The following is an 18639-nucleotide window of genomic DNA, read 5'->3' as shown; positions in this document are numbered from 1 at the left end:
GGACATTGATAACCCTCAGAACAGCATGGACTCATCCATATGCTGCCTGATAGCAGCACCCTGATTGCCCTCAAAGACATGGACTCGTCTACACGGTACATGATGATCGTGTCCTAATTAGATGCACACCAGCAATGCCTGCTTTGTATCTTTTCTGAAACATAAGCAGCACAGGTGCACAGTGGCACCTGGGCATGGCAGGAGCGCACCTGCAGCTTAGATGCTTGTGCTGTGCCTGCCCAGCTTGGTAGATGGCATCCATGACTCTGGACATGAAAGGAAAGGTGGGCAGGTCCATGATTAGACCGAAACGGTGTTTTAAAAAGTCAGCCACAAACCTGCTAAGGTGAGGGCACTGCCGAGATTATTCAGTGACTCAGATGCCGATCTTTGCCCTGCCCAGGCCTTGGGTGCGGGAGAAGGTTCAGTCAAACCCCTTGGAGGCATTCAGGGGACTGGCCAGTCAGGGCTATCACTGAGAGTCCATGAAGCTCATGGTACAGGCCTGTGGACCAGAATGCTGAGGCAGAGACATGAGATGCTCCTGCTGGGGAGGCCAGTGGGTCTCAGGGCATCCCAGGTTCCAGGTCAAGCTTGCCTGAGTTTGACCGAGCAAGTAAGCTGGGTGCTGCAGAGGAGGTGGGGCCCTCTGTTCTTTGGGCAGCATGTCAGGGCCTCAAGGCCACCCCAATTCCTGGGACAGTGTGTTTGAGGGCAGATGGCCCAGCCCTGTAGTCAGGGCTGTAGAGATGGCCAGTGTCTCAGCATGAGGGGAGGAGCCAGGCCTAGAGTGGCTGGGTGGGCAGTGAGTGGAGAGGCTCATACCCTGCTGACCCATGTGGCTCCCATGCTGGTCATCAGTCACCTGCCTGTCCAGGTGGCTCCAGGTTGGATCAGGTGTCACAGGGGAGCACATACCTCCTCCTCAACCAGAGCTGTGTGTGCAGCTCAGGCCTCTGCTCAATGCCAACCCCAGAGCCAGTGCCCATGGCTGCCTCTCTGGGCCTCACCTCATGCACTTCCACTCCAGGACCTGGAATTGTCCTTTCCTTCCTGATTTTCCTCACTATGCATCAATCTATCTCTTATCTGTCAATCAATCATCCATCTATCAATCATCTATCATTGTCATCTATCCTTCCATCACCAATCTACCTGTCATCTCTATAATAATCTATCGACCACCTATCATCTATGAATATATGAAGTACATGTGTGTGCATGTTTTAATCTCCATCCATCCTATTGTATATCTACCCTATGTATGTACCTACCAATCATCCATCCAACCATCCACCTATCCATCATCCATTCATCATCCACCCATCCATTCATCCTATCTAGCTACTTACCTATCACTCATCCATCCACTCATCCATCCATCATCCACCAATCCATTCATCATCCATCCATCCACCCATCCATCCATCATCCACCAATCCATCCATCATCCATCCATCCATCCAGCCAGCCACCCTATCCACCTACCTATCATCCATCCATCCTATCCATCTACCTACTTATTATCTATCCATCCATCCAACCATCCATTCCATCCAGCTACCTACCTATAATCCATCCACCCATCCATCCATCCATCATCTATCAATCCACCCATCATCCATCCATCCATCATATCCACCTATCTATCATCCATCCATCCACTCATCCATCTATCATCCATCCATCCTATACAGCTACCTACCTACCATTCCTCCACCCAGCCAGCCATCCATCATCCACCAATCCATCTATCATCCATCCACCCATCCATCATCCATCTTCCATCCATCCATCCTATCCACCTACTTATCATCTATCCATCCATCCATCCATCATCCATCCATCCTATCCACCTACTTATCATCTATCCATCCATCCATCATCCATCCATCCTATACAGCTACCTACCTACCATTCCTCCACTCAGCCATCCATCCATCATCCAGCAATCCATCTATCATCCATCCACTCATCCATCTATCATCCATCCATCCTATACAGCTACCTACCTACCATTCCTCCACCCAGCCATCCATCCATCATCCACCAATCCATCTATCATCCATCCACCCATCCATCATCCATCATCCATCCATGCTATCCACCTACCTACCTATGAGCCACCTAATTTCTGACATCTCATCTTTGTAATTTGCTCCCCAGTGAGCATCTTTTCAAGTGCACTGGTGTTTGTTTTGCCTCCTCTGGGGCTGCCTATTCTTCCTGGCTAGAGCCCTAGGTCGTACGTAGGTTGTCCTCGTGGTATTTTTCTTTGATTCTGTGACACACCCTGCTCCTGCAAGCGCCCTTTTGGCTTCACTTTGGTCTTTCCGGGGTTCTGACGCCCTGCTGACTTCATGGCTTGTCTGGCTCCAGCTCTGCAGTTGTGGGTCCCTGGCCACTGCTGATTTTGCTGCCCTGGTTGTCCTCCTCCTCTCTCCTTGGTTCCTGTGGCCACACGCATGCTGCACTCAAGGCTCAGGCCCTGTCCCCACAGGGGTTTCCCCTTCGGTGCTGCAGACACCCTCCCACCCCTACCCCCACCCAGCTGCTGTGCAAACTCATAGGTGTCGTGTCCACGTGCCTTCTCTCACTGCACCTGTCAGCTCCTGCCTCCCTAGGGCTTTCCAGGGGTCCCGCAGCCATGCCTTCCTATCCCTTCTGCCCTTCCTTCCCTCTTCTGCCTTGGGCTTCGACTTGCCTCATGACCCCCAGCCCTGGCTCAACCCACCCCCATAGGGCAGCACCTCTCCACAGCCTCCTGCCCCTCACCCTAGACGAGACGGCCCCCCTCCCCACAGCCTCCTGCCCCTCACCCTAGACGAGACGGCCCCCCTCCCCACAGCCTCCTGCCCCTCACCCTAGACGAGACAGCCCCCCTCCCCACAGCCTCCTGCCCCTCACCCTAGACGAGACGGCCCCCCTCCCCACAGCCTCCTGCCCCTCACCCTAGACGAGACGGCCCCCCTGCCCACAGCCTCCTGCCCCTCACCCTAGATGAGACGGCCCTCCCCTCTTGCTGCATCATCCTCTCACAGCGAGGTGGATGCCCCTGGGTGGCTTTGGGGCCTGCCACCTCCCCACCTAGTCCACCTCATTTCCAACCATGCCTCATGTGAGCTGCCGTTTTTCTCACGCCAGCCTTCTGCCAATGGCGGCTTCTATTTCTGGGCCCATTTCTCAGAAACGGTACAGTCCCTTCTCCCTCTCTCAACAGGGCGCCCATTCCCCAGCCAAGTCTCCTCCCTTCAGGAGAGGAGACTAATCCTGGATGATTTTTTCTTTTGCTGAAGAAATCTGCAGCCCGACTCTGGCTGGAGTTGTTGAAGTGATTAATTCAGATGACTCATACTGTACCATGAGCACTTGGAGTTTGGCTTCCTGAGGAAAGAACCCTGGTTTCTGCAACTCTGACACCTCTCAGCCCTGCCAGGCAACGAATACAGAACCCTGGAATTCCGGAGCCCCCCCTGTGGACTGTGAAGCAGGGAGCGGGCTGTACTCACAGATGCCTCGCAGAGCCGATAGAAATCGACGCTCAGGTATGCTCTGATGCCGTCTATGGCTCCGGGGAGGGTGACCCCACGCAGCAGGAGGGCAGTGAGGACCACATATGGCATGGTGGCTGTGATCCACACCACCTGCAGGAGAGGACAGTGTCACCAGCTGCACAGGTGGGGCCCTCGGTAGAAGCAGACTCTGGCAGGAGAGCACAGGGCTGCCCTGACAGCTTGTCCTGTGATTGGGGAGCCCAATCCCTAAACATTTCCTGGGACGCCAGCTCAGCAAATGCTCACTGGAGTGAGACGGTCAGACACTTTCTGTCCTGCACACCCTCCCTGGGGATGGAATGGGAAGAACCACTTGGCAGGGAAAGCACATTCCTTTTCTGCATTTGCTCTGGCAGAGCAGCTGGGAGTGGCTGATGGCGGATTTCTGATGCATGGAATGTGAGTGGATTCACACTGGGGAAGAGCACCGTGGCACGATGAAGGGCAGCTCTGGGCTGCATCCCTGAGGGAAGCTCCCAGAGCCGGTGCCATGCCACACACACTATTTCGAGGGAGGGGCATGTCTTGATCAAAACTGGTTTGGGCCCACATAACAAACAGTTTCTTTATTTATTTTTTTTTTTGAGATGGATTTTCGCTCTTTCCCGGGCTGGAGTGCAATAGCATGATCTTGGCTCACTGCAACCTCTGTGTCCCGGGTTCAAGCGATTCTCCTGCCTCAGTCTCCTGTGTAGCTGGGATTACAGGTGCCCGCCACCACGCCTGGCTAAACTTGTATTTTTAGTAGAGACAAGGTTTCATCATGGTGACCGACCTAGTCTTGAATTCCTGACCTCAGGTGATCTGCCCACCTTGGCCTCCCAAAATGTTTTTATCAACAAAAAATCATGCCTCTCAAAGTATTTTTATCAACAAAACGTCACATCATGTGTGCCTTTCTGCCAGAAACACTACTGCGAGTGCTTGCCTCCAGAGGCCCTTCCACAAGCACAGACACATATGGACCCCAAACCCACTGTGTCCACCACGTGTCCACCCAGTCCAGCCAGGACCACGTGTCCACCCAGCCCAGCCATGGCCACGTGTCCACCTCCCTCACCCAGCCAGGACCACGTGTCCACCTTCCCCACCCAGCCAGGACCATGTGTCCACCTCCCCCACCCAGCCAGGACCACGTGCCCACCTCCCCCTCCCAGCCAGGACCACGTGTCCACCTCCCCCACCCAGCCAGGACCACGTGCCCACCTCCCCCTCCCAGCCAGGACCACGTGTCCACCTCCCCCTCCCAGCCAGGACCACGTGTCCACCTCCCCCACCCAGCCAGGACCACGTGTCCACCTCCCTCACCCAGCCAGGACCACGTGTCCACCTCCCCCACCCAGCCATGGCTTGTTGTGTTCACCCAAGCCAACCCAGCACAGCCACAGGTGTGACCCCAGCCATGCCACATGTACACTCCCAACCCGATCACAGCCATGGCCATTCGGGTTTCCCCAAACTCAATCTCGGCCATGTGTCCACAACAATCTGGCCATGACAACATCTGTAGCACAAAACTCTACTGGAGCCACATGTGCACCCCCTGCCCAGCCATGGCCACATGTCCACTTGGTGGCCCCATGTCTACAGGCCCAGTTGGTGACCCTGAGCCTCACCTTCCCTGAGGTCTTCACGCCCTTCCAGAGGCTAAAGTAGAGCAGCACGATGACCAGCACTAGGCAGGCTGTGAGCTGCCACCGTGGAGGCCCCAGGTCGTCGATGCCATGGCTTTGGTGGAGATGCAGCACGCCACGCCTGCAGAGGGAAGTCAATGGAGAGCTCTGGGGAGGGCCTGTCACCCCACCTGGAACTGGACGGCTGCGCTTACCCAGGGACCTGGCTTCCCCACCTCCACAGAGCAAAAAGCGTCCAGTCTGATGGACAAGAGATGCCCTCCAGGGAGGTCTGGCCCCAGGCCCTGGCAGAGGTGTCAGGGCTGCTGTGGAGACCTGTGGAGCACATGGGGGCCCAGGAATCCCCACCCACCCTTTGTCCTTGGCACCCCTGCTCATTGGAGCTGAGGAGGGAAAGGCTACCTTGGGTCTTTGAAAGAAAAGAGCCACAGAAAGCCAAAGGATGCTGCTGAGCTATGCTGGGCATCACTGCTGCCCACGGGGTGGCCCTGGGTCCCTCTGCAGGGATGAGGCCCAGCAGACTCTAGCAATAATGCCAGGGATGCAGATGCCAGCCAGCACTTCTTTCTGAGGGTGATGGCTCACAACACCTGCTCACACAGCTCCTGTGGCTTTGAGGATTCCACGAGGAACAGACTCAGTGGGTGACCGCTCCAGCAGGAACCACTCATGTGAAGGATCGATACCTCACAAACGGCAGAACAGAGGGTGATGGATGGAGCTGACCACTGGCCGTGCTCCTTGCCCCAGGCACAGAACCTGGGCCCCCTTTCTGTGGGAACTCATTCCATCCTGTGACATTCTGCGGGAGAACGTGCACCAGGCCACGTGCAGTTGGCTGCATCACCATTGCAAACCACGACTTGGGGCCCAGGTGACTGTAACAGCCGTGCTGCTGCCACTGTGGAGTCAGGAGCCGCGTGATGAGAGGAGCTCCCACTGCCCTGGTTCGCTTCTGTCGTGGGGCCACTGAGGTCCCCAGGAAATAACACCTGGCGCCCATGGTGGAGCCCAGCCAAGGGCAGCCTTGGAGAGCTTTCCACCAGCTGCAAGCCATTCCATTCCATGTCCCAGGAATTCAGCCTCCATGTTCCAGGAATTCGGCCCTTCAAACTCCAGAATCATAGCCAGACATCCTGGCGGCAGCAACAGGGAAGTCCCCACAAGCACTGAAAGGGCTGGAATCAGTGCTTCCTTCCTATCCCGGAGGGCACCCAGGCATTGGCCCCAGGTTGGCTGGGTGGACAGATGGCTGCACCACTGAAACCATCATCGCTATTCTCTGCTCTTCTCCAAGGCAAGCCGCTCAGTCTTGAGGCTGTCTGTCACCTGCACAATGCAGGGAAAGTCGCTGGAGCTGGTGGAGGTCACGCCTGTCCTTCCTGGGGCAGTGGGGACTCCCAAGGCCTTCTTCTCACTCCTCCCGCCAGACATCGAGCTGTGCCCCGCTGGCTAACTCCCCGTCACTCTGCTCCAGAGCCAGGCTTTATCACCTAGTGCCTCTGAGACCCTACAGCAACTTCATGCAGCCTGGACCATGTCCACTCACTGCCCTGGCATCACTGACCCCAGCATGCTACCCACCCACACCTCAGCAGCCTTGGTTCCTCACACACACAGGCATGAATTACACACCAGACCAGAAAGCACACCCTGTCCCCGTTGCCCATGGGCCAGGAGAAAAGGCAACTCAGCTAATGGCCATAATGGCTCAGGCCCTCCTGGACCTGAGTGGGAAGGCCCAGGGAAAGTGCACTGCCACATCTGGGGCCTTCTCACAAGGCTGTGTCCACAGCACACACAGCAGCCTCAGCATCAAACATGAAGTCACCTTCGGAAGCAGGACCTTCCCACACTGGGTTGACCCCATTCTTGAGATTAGAAGGTCATTGTGCTGGCCTGGTGTGGTGGCTCATGCCTGTAATCCCAGCACTTTGGGAGGCCAAGGCAGGTGGATCACAAAGTCAAGATGTCAAGACCATCCTGGCCAACATGGTGAAACCTCATCTCTACTAAAAATACAAAAATTAGCTGGGCATGGTGGCATGTGCCTATAGTCCCAGCTACTCAGGAGGCTGAGGCAGGAGAATTGCTTGATACTGGGAGGCAGAGGTTGCAATGAGCCAATATCTCACCACTGTACTCCAGCCTGGTGCCTGGTGACAGAGCAAGACTCCTCAAAAAAAAAAAAAAAAAAAAGGGAAGTCATTGTGCTTTAAGGTTATTTGAAGTCCCACAGACAATTTAGACAACAGGACACTCCTGAGTGCTGTCAGCCAAGAAAAGGGGTCCCCACAGCTGACCACAGCATGGGGCCCAGCCATGCCAGGAGCAGGGGAAAGTGTGACCACAGCATGGGGCCCAGCCATGCCAGGAGCAGGGGAAAGTGTGTGGCTCCCAGCATGTCCATGCTTCTGAAGGCTGGGTGGGCAGGACAATTGAAGGACATCTGGAAGGGGGCATGGGGCTCATGTGCAGGCATTTCTGAAGCCATAAATAGTTGGGAGGACCAAAAAGCAGTGGCCCAGGACTTTCACCAGGTGTGGAAAAGGTATGGCACTTCCCACTTTCTGCTGGGCTCTTTTTCCTGGTGAATTCATGGCCATGAATCTTCAAGTGGGTGACAGTGTAGCTGCCGGTGGTGATACAGGCATACTCAGGCCTCCCATGCACCATCCTGATGACCCCACAGCAGCCCTCTCACCCCATTTTACCAAGAGGGAGCCAAGCCAGTGAGGGGGCAAAACAAGCTTCCAAAGGATAAAATTGTGCCAAAGCATATCAACTTCCCATTAGAACAAACCTAACACTCTTTAAACAAAGACAACAAGAGCTAAATATCCATTAGTATAAAACTCACCGTGTCTAGCATCTAATAAAAAATTACTAGACATGACGAGAGGCAAGAAAGGTGATCCACAACCAGAGGAAAATCAGTCAACGGTCACTTTACATCACATACAAAAATTCACCCACAAGGGATAAAGGAGCCAAATACAAGGCTTAAAACCATAAAACTCTTCTAGGAGAACATAGGGTAAATCTTCACAATCTTGGACTTGGGAATGGTTTCTTAAATATGACACAAAAGAAACAAAAGCTGAATCGGACTTCATCGAAATTTAAAACTTCTGTGCATTGATGCTATCAACAGAATAAAAAAGAAAACTACAGAATGTAAAAAAAATTTGCAAATCATCTATCAATTTGATAAGAGAAAAATATCCAAAATATGTAAAGAACTCCTAAAACTCAACAACAACAACAACAACAAAAACAGACAACCCAATCCAAAAATGGGCAAAGGACTTGAATAGACATTGCTCCAAAGATGTTATTACAAATGGCCAATAAACACATGAAGAGATGTCCAAGGGTCACTAATCCTCCGGGAAATATAAATCAAGACCACTTAATTTACGTTTCAAATATAATGAGAGACTACTTCACACCCATTGGGATGCCTATTATAAAAATAAACTAGCAGACAGTAAGTGTTGTCAAGTGTGGGGAAATTGGAGCCCTTGTGCATTGCTGGTGGGAATATAAAACAATGCCTCCGCTGTGGGAAACAATGCGGTGGTTCCTCAAAAAATTAAACACAGAATTATCACATGGCTCCAGCAATTCAACTTCTGGGTATCCAGCAGGTACTCAATACTCAAGTTCATAGCAGCATGTTTTTACAGTAGCCAAAAGGTGGATGCAATTCAAATGTCCATCAAAAGACAAATAGATCTGGTCAGGTGTGGTGGCCCATATTTGTAATTGCAGTGCTCTGGGAGGCTGAGTTGACCCCAAGAATTTAAGACAGGCCTGGGCAACATGACAAGACCCCACTTTACAAAAAATTTTTAAAATTAGCTGGATGTGATGTCACACACCTGTAGTACCAGCTACTTGGGAGTCTGAGGAAGAAGGATTGCTTGAGCCCAGGAGGTCAAGGCTGCAGTGAGCCGTGATCATACCACTGCACACTCCAACCTGGACAACAGAGTGAGATTCTGTCTCTAAAAACAAAAAAGATAAATGGATAAACAAAACATGATATATCCTTACAATGGAATTGGAATATTATTTGGCCTTAAGGATTGAGATTCTGACAATAGGTTCTGAAATTCTTCAATAAACCTTGAAGACATAGGCTAAGTGAAATAAGCCAGTCACAAAAAAATAAGTGATTCTACTCAGCGGAGGGACCTACAGTAGTTAAATTCACAGAGACAGAAAGTAGAATGGTAGCTGCCAGGGGCTGTGGTGAGGGATAATGGGGACTTAGTGTTTAATGGGGACAAAATTTCAGCTTTGGAGGAGGAAAATGTTCCGATGGATGATGGTGATGGTGGCACAACATGTGAATGTACCTAATGCCACTGAATGTCTACTTAAAAATGGTTAAGATGGGCCAGGCATGGTGGCTCACCCCTGTAATCCCAGAACTTTGGGAGGCCGAGGTGGGTAAATCACTAATTCAGGAGATGGAGACCATCCTCGCTAACATGGTGAAATCACATCTCTACTAAAAATACACAACATTAGCCAGGCATGGTGGCATGCACCTTTAGTACCAACTACTCAGGAGGCTGAGGCAGGAGACTCACTTGAATCCGGGAGGTGGAGGTTGCAGTGAGCTGAGATGGCACCACTGCACTCCAGCTTGGGCAACAGAGTGAGCCTCTGTCTCAGAAAAAAAAATGGCTAAGATGGTAAGAAATGTCATGTACAGTTTATCCCAATAAGCCCCCAAGAAGGCAGATAAGTTTGTGTAAAGCCCAAGCTGAATCATTATCAACAAGTCTATGCTACAAGAAATGATAAAGGGAGTTCTTTAGATGGAAGGAAGATGGTCTGAAATGGAATCCTGGATCTACAAACAGGGTCAGACAGCACCAGAGCTGGTGGCTATGCAGGTACATGTTTAAAATGCAAATGCTTGGCCGGGCGCAGTGGCTCAAGCCTGTAATCCCAGCACTTTGGGAGGCCGAGGCGGGTGGATCACGAGGTCAGCAGATCGGGACCATCCTGGTCAACATGGTGAAACCCCGTCTCTACTAAAAATACAAAAAATTAGCTGGGCACGGTGGTGCATGCCTGTAATCCCAGCTACTCGGGAGGCTGAGGCAGGAGAATTGCCTGAACCCAGGAGGCGGAGGTTGCGGTGAGCCGAGATTGCGCCATTGCACTCCAGCCTGGGTAACAAGAGCGAAACTCCGTCTCAAAAAAAAAAAAAATGCAAATGCTTAAAGCAGAGATAACAGCAAGGTATCACGGAGTTGCTAACATACCACAGAAAAATAAAATCTGTGACAACAGTACACACAGGCCGTGAGAGAAACACAAGTCTACTGCTACAGGCCCTCCGTTCCATGAAATGGTGTCATGTTACTTGAGACTGTGATAAGTTAAAGCTCAATGTTGTAAACTGTATAAAATCCACGAAAAAATGAAAACAAAAAGCTATCGCTTATTAGCTAATAGTGTTAGTAAAATGAAAGCCTAAAAAATTAGTTCAAAATGGAATAAATGGAGGAAACAAGAAACAAAGAAGAAATGGGGCATAATGAAAGACTTAAAGCCAGCCATGCTGACAATTATTGAACAGAACCTCTAATTAAAAAACAGAGATTGCCTTATTGAATAAAAAGCACAATCAACTCTAAGGTGTTGACAAGAAATCCACTTTATATGTAATGACACATATAATTGAAAAATAAAAAGCTGGAAAAGACATGCCACGTGAACAGTAATCATAAGAAAGTTGTGGTGGCCATATTACTCTCAGACAAAGTAGACTTCGGAATGAGAAATCTAACCAGGAAGGACAGTTCAGATGGTAAAGGGGTAACTTCAAAAACATAATAATAAACATGTACGCACTTCATAGCAGTTTCAGAATATATGAATGAAGCAAAAACTGGTAGAAGTAAAAAGAAATGGACAAATCTACAATTAGAGTTGAGATTTCAATACCCCCTCTCAGTAATTGATAGCGCAAGTAGACGGAAAATCAGTAAACATGTAGAAAACCTGAACAACACAATGACCTAACGTGACCTCTTTGACATTTGTACAATGCTCCTCCCAAAGACAGTAGCATATATATTCCTTCTAGGTGCACATGGAACATTCACCAATGTAGACCATCTAGCAGGTCATAAACAAGTTTCAGTATATTTTGCAATATTAAAGATGCATAAGAATATCATCTTGCCAAAACAGAATTAAATTAGAAATCAATAACAAAAATATCTAGCAAACCTCCAAATATTTCAAATTAAACAACAAATTTCTAAGAATGTCCCATTAGTCAACTAGAAATCAAAAGAAAGATTAGGGAATACTTTGAACTGAAGGAAATGAAAACACAGCATGTCGAACTTTGTGGGATGCAGCTAATGCAGTCCCCTCGAGTCAAATTTATAGCTTTAATGTATAACTTCATAATTTACATTAAGCAGTGTATTTATGGAAGTTGGGAAACTGTAAACTGGTAGAGTTATGTGATCCTGTGTTGGTATTTGAACACCCACATGCACTTTCATAGCTCAGACTTCACATTTCTCAAGTGGGTTTACAACGCCCTTTCACACTCTGAAGCTGACAGCAATGCACTTGTGGTTTCTCCTCTGAGACGCGTATCTTCTCACGCATACTCTTTAGGAATGGAGCTGGAGAAATGTCATCCAGTGCAAGGAAGGAAATAGGTCCCGAGGGAGAAACCTGGGACTTTATAGAAAGGGCAACCCAGGGATAAACACTTTAAGGGTTTCACTGTTCTCAGATAATTAGTCACTGAGAGTAAAGGTGTCTTATTTATTGTCAGTGAGTCACTTGACAATAATCTCCAGGTTCTTGCTGGGAAGGCTCCCTTTCATTTCTCTGGTGGAACAATTTCTGTCCCCTCCCTCTAGTGGGTGGGCTGCTGCCCCAGAAGGAAGTGGCAGCACAGGAAGACTGGCTGGGACCCCTGGGGGCTGCGGGGTGCCAGCATAAGCATCTCCCACCAGATACGTTTCATTTGCCAACCCTGAGGGCTACTGGGTGCAGGAGCCAGTGCCGCACACGGCATTTGTGGCATATGGAGGAAGTGCCATCAACAGGGCAGCTCAGCAGTCTTTTCTGACTCAGAGCCCAGAAGATGTGGCCACTGTCTCACTGGGCTCGATAGTTACTTCCCAAGGACCTGGAGTAAAAACGCACGATGAAGCCCTTTCAGACCCGCCCCTGCTAACATCTTAGCCACCAAATGTATGATGTGGCTTCATACATCGTGTAGGAAACTCAATCCCATTTGCAGTTACTGACAAAGTCGGACGTGCGCATTATCTAGGACAGAGCTGCACTATCGTACGTCGCAGCTACTCTGGCCTTTGTGGCCTTTCATGGTGGGGCGTGCACTCCCTGATTACATGTGCCAGCAGGAAACCCACATCCTTTGTCCAATGATGTACTTTATAAAGTGGGTTTGAAATCCAGAAACCGCCCGCTGCCCCACAGACCTGAGCACGTTACGACCGTCCTTCCTGCTCCCCAAGAGTCACCGGGCCTGTTTCAGGGAAACCTCAGTTCCCTTCAGAGGGCGTGGGAGGGGTGCCAAGCGCCTCAGTGCCCTGGGTCATTAATCATCTGTGAATTAATCTTAAACCTTCTCTAGCTCCCCACGTCTGCTCTAGAGCTGCTGCCAGCTAGAGTGTAGCACGTGCCAGTGTGGACAGGGCTTCCGAGGGAAGGGCTGGGCACCCTTCCGTTTCCTTCCTTCCTTTGCAGACTGAGAACTTCCAAACAGGCTTTGATAGTCTGATTGTTGGGAATAATAGCGTTCTTAAGGAATCACTGGGCTCACTGTTACCCTAAAATTTCCTCTCCAATTTTCTCACCTGAACATCACTTAGATGAGTCAGTGCTTCCCTGGCTGCCGGAACAAAAGGAAGCTGGTGCCCAAACAAACAGCGGTGCTTGGCACCTTTAACAGGGCGTTGGATACTGGGGACTCCAGGCTCTCTCCCTGGCACCTCTGCGGCCTCGGCCCTGGCTCTGTGCGCCCACTACTCTCTCTCCTGCCGGCCCCTCTCTTTGATTGCACGCCAGCCCTGAGAGCTGGCCACACAGCAGGAGCACCTGTGGCCCGGCCTGGTTCCTGCTCGTGGGGTGTTTAATCAGGGAAATGGAGGTGTGAGCAGGCCACCCACACACCATGGGAGGCTTATCCCTCGAGACTGTTAAAATCTATTTGGACAAGTGGTGTGACTGGGTGTTCTTTGGGCAAGTTTCTCATTTCCTGCTTGCCTGTCCCGTCCAGACTCTCCCTAGACCCTGCCTGTGGCTACACTTCCCACAGTGAGGGTCACCCAGGTGTCTTTCAGGCAAACCAACTGGGACTCATCCCGGCGCATCTGCTCTGCCCACATGCCCCACCCTCCGAAACCAGCCCTCCTCCCATGAGTGCCTTCCCAGCGCCCCAGCCTGGACTCTCCTGAGGGGTATTTGGTGGGCCCCTCTCTCCCATTGTGGAACCATCCTCCTCGGGGCTTGTTGTTCCCATCCAACCCCAAACCACGAGAAAGGCTCACACGACACTCACCCTCACAACCCACGATCTTCCTCAGGCTCTAAGAAAAATGCCGGGTGGTCCCCCAAAACCTGCCTCCACTCCCGCTCCTCGCCTCTGAGGCCAGCCCAGCGATACACTTCTATGCCTGAGGAGGAATTCTAGAACCTGGCACCTGGGTTCTGAATACCTGAATGCAGAGCAGTCTGAGACTGGACGACCAGCCACGGAGAACTGGCCCCTTTCCCGCAGCTTCAGCCCTACTGTCTCCCAGCCACACCCTCCGGGCAGCCCTATGGCTCCATCTCAGCAAGCCACACCCTCCGGGATGGCTCCATCTCAAATCCCCCAGGAGAGGGTGACCGTCCCTTCCCTGCTGGAAAAGGCCTCAGCGATTCTTCTGATAGGTTTTCAGATGTCACCCAGAAAGCATCTCTGGGCGGCTGTGCTCCCTGAAGTTTCCCTGGCAGACCAAGACCCTCGAGGATGATCCTTCCCCCAGCAGAGGCGAGGTGGGGGCTTCTCTGCTCACCTCCGCCTGGCTGTTCCTATGACCTGACTTGTACAAACGTGAGACGCTTCACTTGCTTTCTAGCTCACTATGTTCTGACTCAAAACAAATTCTGCAAAGGCGCCTACTTGCTGTTAAAACCGGAATTATTCTTATTGGTCAAAGTTCCTTTTCCTACCTTGAAGTGGACCCATTTTTGCATATAAACGTGAATAAGATGCGTCTAACAAGGCGAGGGAGCCCCCAGACAGAAGTGTCCTGGCTGACGGGAAACAGTGGATGTGGTGAGAATCGTGAAAATGTCCTCTCCTCTCCCAGATGGCAGCTGAGTTTAAGCGTCCACCTGTCAGAATGGTGACCCGGCTTGAGGTTCCAAGTGCGGCTGGTGGGTGTGGGATGTGGATGGCAGTTGCCAGGTCCAGATTCCAAGAGGTGTCCAGAGGAAACAGGGGACCCATGGGGGCACTCACGGCCCTTCCAGGCTGGGCCAGGCTATGTGGTGACGAGAAAGGGTAACGGGAGCTGGCACGGGGCCCAGAAGGACTTCATCGAAGACATCAGGGTCCAGGAGAGCAGTTGCTATGGGTGGATGGTGAGGGGTGGGCCTGGCCGGGGTGGACCATGAGGTTTGGGCCTGGCCAGGATGGACCGTGTGGGGTGGGCCTGGTTGGGGTGGATGGTATGGGGTGGGCCTGGCCAGGGTGGGCTGTGCAGGTTGGGCCTGGCTGGGGCACAGGGAGGAGGAGACAGAGACCTGGGGGCTGCTGGACATGAGCTGCACCGGAGTGGGAGGCAGAAGGAGACAGAAATGAAGCTGTGCAGGTAAACAATGGAAGTCTCACAAACAGCCGACAGCTGGGACTCCTGGAGACAGCGGCTGCCTACTGAAGCCAGACTTCTGCTCAGTGATGCCCAGAAAACTATCTTTTCTGGAGAGGGCAGGGGCCCGAGTGAGGCAGCTCAGCCCTAGGCTATGCACAGAGGAAGGGCAGGGAGGAGGGGAGCCCGGGCGGACTCAGTCCAGAGACGCCGCTACAGCTCAGAGACCAGAGCTCGCCCACCTTCCACACAGAGGCTGCTGTGTTCCCCACCAGTCCTTCCGCCCCAAGCCGCCACTGGGAGCAGGAGCATAGGCACGGGAGCCACTCAGCACCCCGTCCCTGCTGAGGGCTCGCTCTACGGGAGCTTTGCTGAGCTCCTGAAGACCACCAACGTGACTCAGAAACGTGCCCCTTCAGAGCACTAACGGAGGGAAGGCAGAAAGAGGCCCCTCCCTGCAACCCGGGGGCAGCAAGGCCAGGTGGCCGACCAAGGGGCTGCCATGGGGGACCCGGCTGTGTGGCCTCTCCTGTTCCCGAGGCCCCGACTCCCACTTACTCGAAGTACTCGGCAGCAGGCGTGGTCCCAAAGGTGTCGTTGAGGCCCGAGCTGCTGCCACTGGAGTCGCCAGGGTGGGCGTCTGAGCAGTTGGGGCTGTTCCAGGAGTTGTTGCAGTGGACCCACGGGAGCTCCGTGGTGAAGGACGAGAAGAGGTAGTGCAGCGCCCAGGCAATGATGACATTGTAGAAGAAGCCGACATACAGCGAGATGAGGATGACGGTGAAGCCCACGCCTGGTGGGGAGGGGGGACGGTGAAGCCCACGCCTGGTGGGGAGGGGGGGACGGTGAAGCCCACGCCTGGTGGGGAGGGGGGGACAGTGAAGCCCACGCCTGGTGGGGAGGGGGGACGGTGAAGCCCACGCCTGGTGGGGAGGGGGGGACAGTGAAGCCCATGCCTGGTGGGGAGGGGGGGACGGTGAAGCCCACGCCTGGCGGGGAGGGGGGGACGGTGAAGCCCACACATGGAGAGGAGGGGGTGATCACGGAGCCCACACATGGAGGGAAGGGGGTGATCGTGGAACCCACACATGGAGGGAAGCAGGTGATGGTGGAACCCACCCACGGAGGGAAGGGGTGATGGTGGAGCCCACACATGGAGGGAAGGGGGTGATCGTGGAACCCACACATGGAGGGAATGGGTGATGGTGGAGCCCACACATGGAGGGGAGGGGGTGATCGTGGAGCCCACACATGGAGGGAAGAGGGTGATCATGGAGCCCACACATGGAGGGAATGGGTGATGGTGGAGCCCACACATGGAAGGAATGGGTGATGGTGGAACCCACACATGGAGGGAATGGGTGATGGTGGAGCCCACACATGGAGGGAAGGGGTGATGGTGGAGCCCACACATGGAGGGAAGGGGTGATGGTGGAGCCCACACATGGAGGGAAGAGGTGATGGTGGAGCCCACACATGGAGGGAAGGGGTGATCGTGGAGCCCACACGTGGAGGGAAGGGGGTGATGGTGGAGCCCACACGTGGAGGGAAGGGGGTGATGGTGGAGCCCACACGTGGAGGGAAGGGGGTGATCGTGGAGCCCACACGTGGAGGGAAGGGGGTGATCGTGGAGCCCACACGTGGAGGGAAGGGGGTGATCGTGGAGCCCACACGTGGAGGGAAGGGGGTGATGGTGGAGCCCATGCCTCGCTGGAAGGGGTAACAATTGACTCCAGGCCTAGAGGGAAGGTGGTGACTGTGGAACCCATGCAGGTGATGCACAGAGCCACCATGGAAGTCCCTTCCACCTTCCCTCGCAGGAGACATCACCCTGAGCCGGTAGCTCCTGGACAGCCCTGATGCCAGGCACCATCCTCAAACATGCAGGGGAAGGCCAGTGAAAGGCCTGAGACCAGACTTCATGCTGTGACCACAAAAAAGAAACTGCCCACCCCCAAAACTATGCACTTCTGCACAGGGACTTTCAGGGTATTTCTGAGGGGCATCCAGGGCCAGCAAGGTCAACCAGAGCTATGGTGGATGTCCAGGGCCACCCTCACGCACCCAGAGACCCTCAGGGACACTGTCACCTGCACCATACATAGTCATCCATCCCCACCACAGCCACTCAGGATCCACAGGGTCATCTAGAATCACTGAGGCCATCTAGGGGCTACTCTGGGTGACCCAGGGCAACCCAGTCCATGGCTAACCAGGGCTACCAGGTCCGTGTGTAACCATCAGAATCATCCACGGCCACCCAGAAGCACCCAGGGCTACTAGGAACCCATGCAACAGGGCCATCAAAGGTCACCCAGTGTCACCCAAGAACACCCAGTGTCTCCCAGAACCACCAAGACTGCCATAGTCACTAAGGGACAACTGGGGTCCTTGACAGCCGTCCATACCCACCCAGGCTCATTCAGGATGCTGGAGGGCACCCAGGACCACACATGATCACTCATGCTAATCCAGGGCCACTTGGAGCTACAGAGGGTATCCACGACCATCCACGGCCATCTGTGGCCATCCACAGCCAGCTCCATTCATCCACAATTATCCACGGCCATCCATAGCCATCCACAATCATTCACGGCCATCCATGGCCACCCACAACCACCCACATCTACCCCTGGCCACCTCCAACAATCTGCCACCATCCACAACCATCCACAGCCATCCATGGCTGTCAAGAGCCGTCTGCATTTATCCACAACTGTACGCAGCCACCTACAGCCACCCAGGGCCATCCACAGCCATCTATGGCCATCTGTGGTCATCTATAGCTACCCATGCCTCTCCCCGAAGACTACGCAGAAGAATCAACTGGGACCATTTATAGCCATGTGGAGGCATCCAAGGTCCCACCACCTATACACAACCATCCAGGGTTTCCTAGAATCACCCAGGGCCACATAAGATTACCAAGGTCCACGCCGGGCAGGTAAGATCATCCAGGGCTTCCTTGGGCCACCTAGAGCCTTGCATGACTATTGAGGACTACTCAGAGCCGTGTTTGACCTTCCACAGTCTCCCAGGGTCACTCGAGACCATCCATGGCCATCCATGGCCGTCCAATGCGACCCAGAGTCTTTTAGAGTGCCCTTTCCAGGATCACAGACCTAGAATTTGGGACCCATCATTTAGGGGGCTCTTGGTAAACTTGAACAGAACTCAGCGGTCAGCAGTCTTTGGAGCGGTGTCAGCCTGACTGGTGGGCAGATGGCCTCCTCCTTGTTTCCTGCTGGGTGGCCACCATCACGTTCTTGCTACTGGAGTTGACTTTACTAAGCTCCAGGAAGAATTCTCTTCATTCCCACATTCCTTCTCATTTTGCTGACACGATTAGTTTGGGCTCCAACTTTGATTGACTTCATGGAAACCCAGGAGGCTCCACGCCCAGTCTTACCTGCCCGTGGCCAGGGTAGGAGCGTGCCTTCAAGGTGACTTTTCAGGGAGTGGCCTAGTTGCTTTTATGATCTCAGTTCTTAAGAGAAGTTGTTCTCGTGCTCAGGGCACCTCCGCAAAGTTCTCTTCCAGCCCTGAAAGCAAAGAGAAGGCTCCAAACATCGC

General features: G+C 53.0%; 1 protein-coding gene across 1 annotated transcript in view; it reads right to left on the bottom strand.

The window, feature by feature from the left end:
- Positions 1-18639, bottom strand: part of SLC6A3 (solute carrier family 6 member 3) — a 57734-nt gene that overhangs the window by 28703 nt on the left and 10392 nt on the right. The window contains exons 4-6 of the mRNA XM_002745144.6: positions 15625-15859; positions 5171-5309; positions 3510-3644 (exon numbers count right to left, since the gene is read on the bottom strand). Of these exons, the coding sequence (XP_002745190.2) occupies positions 3510-3644; positions 5171-5309; positions 15625-15859 (509 nt within the window). The remainder of the gene's footprint in view (positions 1-3509; positions 3645-5170; positions 5310-15624; positions 15860-18639) is intronic.

The sequence above is a fragment of the Callithrix jacchus genome, chromosome 2 (assembly GCF_049354715.1).
Source record: "Callithrix jacchus isolate 240 chromosome 2, calJac240_pri, whole genome shotgun sequence".
In the NCBI taxonomy this organism is placed as follows: Eukaryota; Metazoa; Chordata; class Mammalia; order Primates; family Cebidae; genus Callithrix; species Callithrix jacchus.
Note: the sequence above shows the minus strand (reverse complement) of the source record. Positions and strands in the feature narration are given on the sequence as shown.